The sequence below is a fragment of the Rattus norvegicus genome, chromosome 6 (genome assembly GCF_021556685.1).
Source record: "Rattus norvegicus strain SHRSP/BbbUtx chromosome 6, alternate assembly SHRSP_T2T, whole genome shotgun sequence".
Taxonomy (NCBI): Eukaryota; Metazoa; Chordata; class Mammalia; order Rodentia; family Muridae; genus Rattus; species Rattus norvegicus.
Genome location: NC_141539.1, coordinates 22,480,352 through 22,491,607, shown reverse-complemented (window position 1 = coordinate 22,491,607; position 11,256 = coordinate 22,480,352). Strand labels below are relative to the sequence as shown.

At 44.0% G+C, this 11,256-nt stretch overlaps 1 protein-coding gene across 3 annotated transcripts in view; it reads right to left on the bottom strand.

Moving 5' to 3' along the window:
• Positions 1–3,350: 3,350 nt before the first annotated feature.
• Positions 3,351–11,256, bottom strand: part of Eif2ak2 (eukaryotic translation initiation factor 2-alpha kinase 2) — a 29,598-nt gene continuing 21,692 nt past the window's right edge. For 2 of the 3 annotated variants that reach the window (XM_087554416.1, XM_087554417.1), the window contains 4 exons: positions 9,714–9,848; positions 6,795–6,896; positions 5,675–5,731; positions 3,351–5,594 (listed from right to left, as the gene is read on the bottom strand). In XM_087554416.1, coding sequence (XP_087410542.1) covers positions 5,472–5,594; positions 5,675–5,731; positions 6,795–6,896; positions 9,714–9,848 — 417 coding nt within the window. In that variant the 3' untranslated portion in view covers positions 3,351–5,471. 3 annotated transcript variants of the gene reach the window in all.

The following is an 11,256-nucleotide window of genomic DNA, read 5'->3' as shown; positions in this document are numbered from 1 at the left end:
ATGAGTGCATACCATGTGTGTTTTTCTGTGATTGGGTTACCTCACTTAGGATGATATTTTCCAGTTCCGACCATTTGCCTACGAATTTCATAAAGTCATTGTTTTTGATAGCTGAGTAATATTCCATTGTGTAGATGTACCACATTTTCTGTATCCATTCCTCTGTTGAAGGGCATCTGGGTTCTTTCCAACTTCTGGCTATTATAAATAAGGCTGCGATGAACATAGTGGAGCACGTGTCTTTTTTATATGTTGGGGCATCTTTTGGGTATATGCCCAAGAGTGGTATAGCTGGGTCCTCAGGCAGTTCAATGTCCAATTTTCTGAGGAACCTCCAGACTGATTTCCAGAATGGTTGTACCGGTCTGCAATCCCACCAACAATGGAGGAGTGTTCCTCTTTCTCCACATCCTCGCCAGCATTTGCTGTCACCTGAGTTTTTGATCTCAGCCATTCTCACTGGTGTGAGGCGAAATCTCAGGGTTGTTTTGATTTGCATTTCCCTTATGACTAAAGATGTTGAACATTTCTTTAGGTGTTTCTCAGCCATTCGGCATTCCTCAGCTGTGAATTCTTTGTTTAGCTCTGAACCCCATTTTTTAATAGGGTTATTTGTCTCCCTGCGGTCTAACTTCTTGAGTTCTTTGTATATTTTGGATATAAGCCCTCTCTCTGTTGTAGGATTGGTAAAGATCTTTTCCCAATCTGTTGGTTGCCGTTTTGTCCTAACCACAGTGTCCTTTGCCTTACAGAAGCTTTGCAGTTTTATGAGATCCCATTTGTCGATTCTTGATCTTAGAGCATAAGCCATTGGTTGCTCTAAAGTTCAACCTGAGACGCCTCAGGGTCTCCAAGGACACCGTCCACATTATCATCCAGCGTTTCCCTGCTGCTGTTGGCTGCGCTGCTCAGTGTTCCCTGTGTACATCCGTTCCAGAGTTTAGGCTCTGTCCCTAGCTCATCTTGCCCCAGATGGTCTTGTCTCTCTCTTCTGAATCATTCACTCTCGGGGGTTTCTCAAGTGTCATTTCTAAGGCCTCTGCCTCTGTCCAGATGGAGAGTTTCTTACTGCCGCCAACAGCACAGCTATCCTTCTTAAAAGCCTTGTAGTAACAGATAACAAGATATAGAAGATAAAAAGACAGAGAACCTTCCTTACCAGCCCCATCATCCCCTCCCCTCCTCTCAGCCAGCCACTTAGGAACTTAGTATTGCTTCTTCCCTTGTCTGCCTTTTTCACCTCAACCTATTTGTTGAGATTCAAAAAAAAAAAAAAAAATGGGAGTGGGGTTAAAAATGATCTTGTTTTGAATGTTCTGTAATGTTCTGTGAATTTGTGAATGGTTTCCTACTGCAGACATTTGTTAAATATTTTTTCATTTGACAGGCTGTTAATATGCTGCTACTATATCTAGCTTTACTTCATTTTCCAATATGTACATATAATTTTAAATCCATTCTCTTCTTGAAGGCATCATGGTTGCTTCTTGTTGACAGGACTTCTGTAAACATTGTTAGCTACTTTTCTTGTCACTAAAAACCCAACAGATGCAACTTAGGGGAGGAGAGATTTATTTATTTTAGACTCAATTTCAGATGATACAACCCTTCCTGACAGGAAAGAGTTGGCAGAAGCCTCAGTTCATGATGGTGGGAGTGTGTCCAAGTCTCTCTCCATTGGCTCACGGCCATCTCATAATTCAAATTGCATTCAGTCTCACCTCAGTCCCATGATCTTAACACTCAACTCCCTTCAAAAGTTCAAGGTGCTTTGAGAAGCAAAGAAAAACTCTTAGCTGCGAGACCCTATAAGACAAATATTAGAGCATACAAAGACACAAAGTAACTATCCCTATTCTACAAAGCAAGTCTGAGCTAACAGCAGGGAAAGACTGGACCTCTGCAAGGCTGGGCAAACAAAAGCTGCAGCGTCTGGAATACACAGTAGCATTATCTGAGCTCCAATGTGGGTTCCGGTTTCATCCCGCCTTGGGTGTGGGAAGGCCACTTGGGCAGGAGAAGCAGGAGATGCTCAGCTCTGGCTGCAGAGGTATGGGAACTCTGCTGGGCAGATGAAAAGTGGAGCGCTAGATTGCATTTACCCTGCACCTGCTGTCAGGCTCCCATTACTGCTCTGGGTGGGAAAATGCAGCCTAAGATATGGGAGCCTGCAGCTGGGGTTCCCAAGCTCCCAAGTGTCCAGTCACCACTGGAAATGATGCAGAGGAGTCGGGAACAGAGGGTCGGGGTGTCCACAGGCCTATGATAAGGAGCCTGGAGCTAGGGGCATGAGTTGGTCACTGGATGGTGGGGAGTTGGGAATGGATAGGTCCTGGGGCTGAGAGCCTAGGGCAGGGCAGGGGTTGGGGGTGGGGGATAGGGAATACGGTTTAGCTGATCAGTGGTGATTGTCCTTAGCTAATTGTCTGGGAGCATGAAGGGGCCTTCTCAGGAGGCTTAGACGACATGGCTTTCTAGACATAGGCTTTCTGCATGCTCCCCACTGAGGTTCTTGATGAGACAGTCCTTGGTTCCAAACTTTATTGATTGTTCATCGTGGAAAATGGATACATACCAGGTCCCCGAGATGGACAAGAGATTGCAATTGCAGAAATGTCCAGGAAGGGAAGCTTACTGGCTAACTCTCAGGGCCTCTAGATACCTCCTTTGCATGGAGAACTCTGTTCTGATCTATGTGACCTATGTATGGAGTGTGGTCCTGTCCAGCGGCCTGGTTGGAAACAGGTGAAGCTCCTACCATCCTCTCTGGGTTCCAGGGCTTCCAAACCAATCAACCTTACTAACATTCCTGGCACAGTCCACTGCCCCACACTCTAAAAAATTCCTTACAGCCTGGCTGCCTGAAGCATGCATGGGCTTTCTCTTAGGCTGGCTCCAGTCAGTATCTACAGCTTCTTCAACAGATGTTCTATGTCCTAGTCATCTCCCACATCCTGGGGTTGCAGTTAAAACTTGGGTTTTACTTTTTTAGCTTCACATAGACTCTCAGAGCCTTTCTTCAAGGAATCTGACCACCCTATTATACATTGCCCTCACAGGCTTGTTATAGAACTATGGGACAAGCGTCTCTACCCCATGACCCTTGTGCTTTCCTGCAAAACCAGCATCATACAGATGATGCTAAGTCCTGCCGCCATCTTGAAATGTAAACTTTGGGCTATGGCTACAGCATTCTCCAAGCTCCTATACAGCTGAAACAGAAAAACTTCTCCCCTATGTATTCCTGCTTGCCGCAGACCACCCAGGGGAGTGTATCAGCAGAGGGACCAAGGCTTGGATTTCAGGTAGAGAACGAACTCGGCGCAACAGACAGACACAAACTCGAGGTGTGTGTTGTTGTAAAAAGCTTTACTTTTTGGCATAGACTTAAACAGTTAGAACAGATACATCATAATTGGCAATCATCTAGCTCTTATTCATCACCTCACCAAATGTCCCTTGCAAGGAGGAAAGCGGAACATACAGTCTAGAAAACAATTCTCAGCTGAAAACAATAGTTTAGAAAACTGCAGTTATACTGCCAGACTGGTGGGCACCAGGTATGTATTCATCATTTACCTTTGTTTTAATAAAGTTTAAACTCTATATTTATGGCCCCTCAGAATAGTAAGGAAGCTTTTGTAACCATAGTTAACTCTTGTTAAGTTTGTTCAACTTGTTGGAAGTTGTCTATGATCTTTTTAAAAGAATCATTACTATTCTGAATCATGCTAAACAAAACTTTCCCAAAAGGGGGGAAAAGACTTTTCTGGAACAGTCATGTTCTTAGTAACTGCAATTAATTTCTCTCCTATTTTCTGGGAACTAATGGATACAGCAGTTGAATTCATTGCAGCCATTGAGTTCATCAGGACCATGATGGTGTGAGACATTTCCTTCTCCGAACTTTCAGTTCCTGAGACATCTAAAGATACATGATCATCTGCCCACCCTGCTATATTCCTAAAATCAGATATTGTTGACAGGCTTAAAATCGCTAAGATCACCAAGGCTAGAACACAGAAGGCAATTCCACTGAAAGCATAGACCCTGGTCACCATCTTTTTGCAGGGAGACTGCCAGGACCTCCAGGAGGACAAGCCATTCCAGGCACAGGCCTCTGTTCTGCATAGAAACGAAGCACAAGAGCTTCCTGTCACACCGACTCCACTGGAGTGGCTGTGGCACCTGCTGGAACTTTTGACACGAAAGACCTTTAAAGGGCTTTTACTTTCCATGCTGTGCAGCCGCCCGTGGCTGTAGTCTTGTTCCTATAATGGCAGCAATGGAAAGTGCATGGCTTCCCTCAGTGCACTAATCGCTTTAACAGCTTTGCACCGACCTCGTCTTTGAAGGCACTCATTCCCAGATCTTTGTTCTCTCACTTCTTACCCCTCACTCCTTCCTAATTTGCTCTATAATTCTAGCTATGAGAAGGAGATAACCACCATGCCACAGTCTGAATGTCTTGAAATTTCCCTCACCAGTCTTTTGACTTGTACACAAATGTCCTGGCATCTAGTCCAATTCCCAATGGGTTCCTTTTTGGCAAAGACTTCTGAGCTACCAGAATTAAGATTGACGTATACCATCTGAGGACTTCTCTAGCCTGCTGCTTCAAACTTTTCCACATTCTTCCCACAAACCAGTCCTGAAAGTCCAAGAAACCGCACAGTAGGTTTATTGCGACAAAACCCCATTTCTGGTACCATTTCATTACTTTTCTCATCACAACGACTAAACTACCTATGAGAAGCAACTTAAGGACAGATGGACAATTTGGACTCCCACGTTCAGAGGTTATAGTTCACATGATAAGGCATGAACAGCAGAAGGTTTGGAGTGTGATCAGGATACAATACACATATGGAACTCTCAAGAAAATAACTTTGTAAGATTGTTTTTGAAGTAACAAGAAAAAAAAACCTATTGTAGGGCCTTCATTGATCCTGCTTGGAGTTTAATGATAGACACTGAGACATCTGTGTATAAGGCTGTTGGCCTGTTTTCTGGGGCAGTCTCTCAGTTAGCTCATCTAACTTAAGCCTACTACTCTGCCATTTCGTCTCTCCATGTGGCTCTGTCTCTCAATCTCTCTACCTCCCTGTTTCATTCTAGTCCATGTCTTTGTGTCTCTGCCTGCCTGTCTGCAGGTTCTTCTCTCCCAGCTCTGGCTGCCAGCTCTTTAGTATGTCAAAAGCCTTAGGCCTTCAGTTAGCATTGGGGGTTAAGTGACCTTCTCCACCGCGGCTTGGCTTTCTCTTCGGGCAGACGAGAAAGAAACAAACATTTCCATATTTGGCTAGCCAGCCACAGGTCCGACAATTAACAATTGAGGAAACGGGCATACTTGTTCATAGCCGATAAATACAATGTCTTTGGGTCACCCTTACCAAAACCTGTCTGGGAGAGTGTTAAGAGAAGAAGTTCATTGTTCTCTGACATTCCACTTCAGACTGCAGTTAAAAGCCCTAACACGTGTTTCTTTTCTTTTTCTCCGAGATGTTCTTCCACTCAGCCAAAGTCTTCAGGATTTCAGACGTATTGGGTCGTTCCCTGGGTTTACTTGAGAGTAATTTCTGTAGAAGGCTTTTCTGTTAATTAGAGTTAAGAGTCAGTTATCAGGAAAGAAAAGAGTGGGAAAAAATTAAACTGGCTGCTTTCAAGTACTCACTTCCTTGTTGTCGAAAATATCATCGGAGAAGATGCCATTTCTTAGAAGTTGGAAAAACTGGAATACAACGAATAAATGTATTTACTAAGCAGTCGTTTGCATAGGAAGAAAAACTATAAACACAGGAATAGCTGGAGTCACACTAGATTTCTAAAATTTAGGGTGGTTTCCTTAGTCTAAGAAGCAGACAAAATGCCCCTCCCCAAGCCTACCCCAGTCTAGGAGCATCCTCAACAGTCAGTGCTTTGAAGTGCACGAAACTCATCTCTCAGTCCCTCTGTCTCGGAACGCTAGGCAGTACATCCTTCCATCACCTCTACTTTAGGGAAGATAAGGCTCTTGACTCCAGGCAAGCCTTTTTTTTTTTTTTTTTCCTGAGTTTCCAACTAGGATGTCCAATCGCCTGCTGTCTCCAGGGATTCCCCACCACCTACACGACAGAGTCCAAACTCTTTCCAGCCCCACCTGGGGAAATCACCAGCTTCAGATAAGACTACACCGCCCGTTAGTCCCAACACACACTGCTCATTCTGATCTCCGTGCGGGGTAGCATGCTTTTTATTTCAGGTTGTTAGAGTGGATTAACTCTGGTTAGAGGTCTTCTGACTGCTATGAGCATACCAGAGCATGCAAACACATGTTTTGTGTGTATGTATGCATATGCCTTTAAATAACCCCTCCAAAAAACAAACAAAACAAAACAAACAAACAACCTGACCCTTCAGTACCCAGCCTACATGTTTCCATGAAACCTAAATTCAGACTTCTGGAAAGATTTTTCTGTCTTCTAAAAATAGCCATTCTCTGATGTTATCTTTCTTTCCTCTTACAAGATGAATCACTTGAGAAACTGGCTTGCTCCTTTTTATATCCAGGTAGCACTTAGAGCAGAAACTCCCCCCTAATCAGTGAGATTTGGGTTGGCAAACTTGAATGGGAATCCTATGGGCTATGCACATACTCTAAAGAAAGCCAAACTTTTCAATCTAGAGCAAAATGGCTGGCGACACTTGAAAGAGAAGCTAATGTGGTCATACACCCCCTCACCAAACGGCAATAACCGTAGCACTTACGGGTTGTCAATGCTTTCACTTCCTTCATTCATTGTTGGGATATTTACCTCTATTTTCTCTGAATCAGTTTTGCATATGTGAAGAAGTTCAGCTAGAATAAGGCCCAAAGCAAAGATGTCCACTTCCTTTCCATATTCCACTAACGATGACTGAAAGCCAAAAATACATGTGTCTTTGTTACTCATTTAATATAAGTCTCCATGCCTTTTGAGGAAAAAAAATAGCTATAAGTGGTATATTACATTAAAATGGCTTTTGAACATTTGTAGCAGATGTGACCTTGGTCTTCATGGGGATACCCTATCGATTGGAGCGCCGGCTGTCTCTGACTCCTTAGCCTTGCACTGGCTCCCCTTCCCTTACATGAACTGCTGGGCCTCAGAGGGAGAGGATAGGCCTAGTCCTTCTGGGACTAGATGTCTCAGGGTGGGTGGTGCCCAAGGGAAGCTTCCCCTTTTCTGGGGAGAAGGACAGGGGATAATGGGAGAAGGGATTTGGAAGAGCTGGACTTGGGAGAGGTGTAGGCTATGATCGAGATCTAAAGTGAATCAACATAAATAAATTACTGGGGAAAAAACAAAAAAAATGCCTATTTATTCTAGATCTCTTGAAGTTGAGCACCAAGATTAACCATCACATAGAAATAGAAGGAACACAATAGAGGCTATAAAACAAACCTACAGCTAATTACTTACTAAAGAGCAAAACCAAGAACATTTCCACCAGCACTAAGAGTAAGACAACGGGATGGACTTTCTCCACCCGCATTCAATCTACTTCTTGAACTCTTAACCAGACAAGAGAAGATAGAAAAGAAATTCAGACAGGAAAAGAGGCCAAATCCTCATTTGTAAACAATATAATCCTGTACATAAGAGACTCTAAACTTTCTTTTTTTTTTTTTTTTTTTTTTTTTTTTTGTGGTTCTTTTTTTCGGAGCTGGGGACCGAACCCAGGGCCTTGCGCTTCCTAGGCAAGCGCTCTACCACTGAGCTAAATCCCCAGCCCCGACTCTAAACTTTCTAACGAAAACTCCTAACTGACTACAAAGTCAACATCTAAGAATCCTGGTTTAGGACTGGAGAGATCACCCAGGTCTCGACTTTTGCAGAGAACCTGAATTCAATCCCAGCATCTGTACGGTGGTTCGCCTATCTGACTCCAGTTCCAGGGGATCTGACACTCTCTCCTGGCAACTGTGGGTACAAATACATTCAAACAGGCAAGTTCATACACAGGAAATAACTTTTTAAATGAGTAGGTTTTTTTTTCTGTTTCATTGATGAATATGCTAAAAGAATCAATTCATCTTATTGACAATAGCTTCCAAAAAATTATACTGTGCCTGGTGGTGCACACCTTTGATTCCAGCACTTGGAAGGCAGAGGCAGGTGGATCTCTGACTTAGAGCCAGCCTGGTCTACAGAGTGAATTCCAGAGCAGCCAGGGCTGCACGGAGAGACCTAGACTTCCTATGCTGGTGAATGAGCAGAATTAAAATATTGAAAAGTATTATAGTGCTAAAGGTGACCTACAAGTTCACTATAAACCCCATCAAAAATCCAATGACATACTTAACAGGAAGAAAAAAAAATCTTAAAATTCATAGGGAAGAATAAAAGACCCATGGAGAGCCAAAAAAATCCTAAATAGAAAACACATGACTTGAGGTCTCACTATATTTGATTTTAACTTATATTAGAGACTTAGTAATGAAGTGTGAAAGGGACACAGAAGAAGCATGTGGATCAACTGGATAGATAAGAGACCCACAATTAAACCCACGTGCCTCCCCCATTTTGACAAAGATGCGAAATGCAGACATCGAAAAGACAGCATCTTCCACAAATTGTCCTGGAAAATAAGATATCCACACCCTCCCCTCCCCCCCCGCCCCGTGTGTGTGTGTGTGTGTGTGTGTGTGTGTGTGTGTGTGTGTGTGTCTGTGTGTGTGTGTGTCTGTGTGTGTGTGTGTCTGTGTGTGTGTCTGTGTGTGTGTCTGTGTGTGTGTCTGTGTGTGTGTCTGTGTATGTGTGTCTGTGTGTGTGTCTGTGTGTGTGTGTCTGTGTGTGTGTGTGTGTGTCTGTGTGTGTGTCTGTGTGTCTGTATGTGTGTCTGTGTGTGTGTGTCTGTGTATGTGTGTGTGTCTGTGTGTGTGTGTCTGTTGAAAAGCTCTCTGGGAGAACTTTCCCTCGGGATGGAGACCCTCCAACTCCAAAGACCAGACCGAGACACCACAGGATGCAATCAGCAAGAGGATTTGGTTTATTGTCGGGATACACAGGCACAGGCACCTGTGGGCGCTTCAGTCACTCGGGGGACTGGCGCGCCCCACGGAACCAAGGATGGGCTTTTATAGGATTTTGGGGAGCAGAAGCAAGCATACAGAAGCAGATGCATGGTTACAGGGATATAATTGGTGGATTTTAATATGGCAAGGGTTCAGCCCGGGGGCAAGTTTCTTAGCTACCTTCTTGGAACATAACGACTGACTCGGCCCCCCACCAGGGTGTGGGACCTCTCCTGGGGCTTTTTTTCATTGTCAGGTGCTCAACCGAAGTCGTCCTGTTGCCAGGCCTTCAACCAAACATATCTTGTTTGGCAGCCGCTGTGTACTCAGTGTTCTAACCTTTCCCTGAACCAGTCATCTTAAGTACAGCCTTGCAAAATGGCGTTACTGCTGTTAAGCTGGGGTCTTTCACTGTGTGTGTGTGTCTGTGTGTGTGTGTGTCTCTGTGTGTGTGTGTCTGTGTGTGTGTGTATGGTGGAGAGCAATCAGACAAGATTCCTGACATCCTCTGGCCTCCATATACTCATGCACAGACATGCACACATCACACACAGGTACACACACCTACATAAACTCGTGCATACAGAAGAGAGAGACAGAGACACAGAGACAGAGACAGAGACAGAGACAGAGAGGTGAAAGAGGAATTTAATAGAAAGGAAAGGGCTTTCTTTACCTTTTGTTCTGGACTCATGTATTGAGGAGTTCCTGTATACTTTGTTCGAGGATTTCCATCATTTTCCAGGGCTGTTGCAAGGCCAAAGTCTCCGATCTTAATGTGTTTTTCATCCACTAAAAATATATTACCTGGCTATAGAAAAAAATTAATTAGTATATGCCAACTGGATCAACTATTTTTTTTTTCTTTTTTTCGGAGCTGGGGACCAAACCCAGGGCCTTGTGCTTGCTAGGCAAGTGCTCTACCACTGAGCTAAATCCCAACCCCTGGATCAACTATTACCACAGATCCCAACTACATTTGGGGATGAGACAGGGTTTCTTTGCCTCAGCTGTCCTGGAACTCACTGTGTAGACCACACTGGCCTAGAACTCAGAGCTCTGCCTGCCTCTGTCTCCTGAGTGCTGGGATTAAAGGTGTGCACTACCAATACCACCGGCCCCAGCTATCTTTTATGCGGACTTATAAAGATTGCATTTATCCTTCCACAGGCCTCCCAAATCAGGGAAATTAAAACCTGGGGTCTTTAAAACTGCCAAGGGAGGAAGGAAGAAAAGACACCCAAACAGTAGCAAAGCATATCAGATCAGCTGTCAAGTGGAAAATTCAGTTTGCAAGGTCCCAGGAGAGGGACCCAGGACTGGAGGGTGGGCGTGAATATGAACCATTGCTTTCATATATCCAGCCCAGTGAGAGGTGCAAGGACTGGGAGGTAGGGCTCCCCATCCCAGAACAGGGCTGGGCCGCCACCTGAGGGAATTCTGCAGAAATGACTCAGGATCTGATGGGAAAACTCTCCTCAGTTCCCAGCGATACTGCAGGATAGCCCATGCAGACTTTCTCTCCAATTCTGACAGCTTTTAGGAAGTATGCCCCCTCCATCTTGTTAAATAGATGCTGATAATGATCACGAAACACCTTTTCTATGCATTTCCTTTGGTCATTTTGTTTTCGTTGCTGCTGTTGTTTGGGTTGAGGAGACTGCTGGTTTTTTTCTTAGAAGGTTTCACGTATCCTATGCTAGTCTTGAACTCAGTAGGGGGCCAAGGATGACCTGGAACTTCTGATCCTGTCACCTTCGCATTCTGAGTCCTGGGAGTTAGAGGATGAGCCACTATGTCTGGTTTATGCACAACTGGGGATGGAATTCAGAGCTCCATGCACCCTAGGCAAGCACTCTAACGAATGAACTACATCTCTAATCACTCTAAGATGCCATTTTAAACATATTTAAAATGCATAGGACAATTTTGTGACATTGATTTTTTTCTTTCCACCTATGTGGGTTCCAGAAATTGAACTTAGATCACTAGTCTTTAACCACTGAGCCCAAACACACATACACACACAAACACACACACACACACACACACACACACACACACACACACACACAAATACATGCACATACAACAAAAGAGTGGCCACATGTGCTAAATAACTAAACAGCACTGAGTGAAAACAGGAAGATTGTTGGTGACAAAATATTAATATTTTGCCATTCTTGCAAAAATTAGACATTCAATACAATATTGGACTA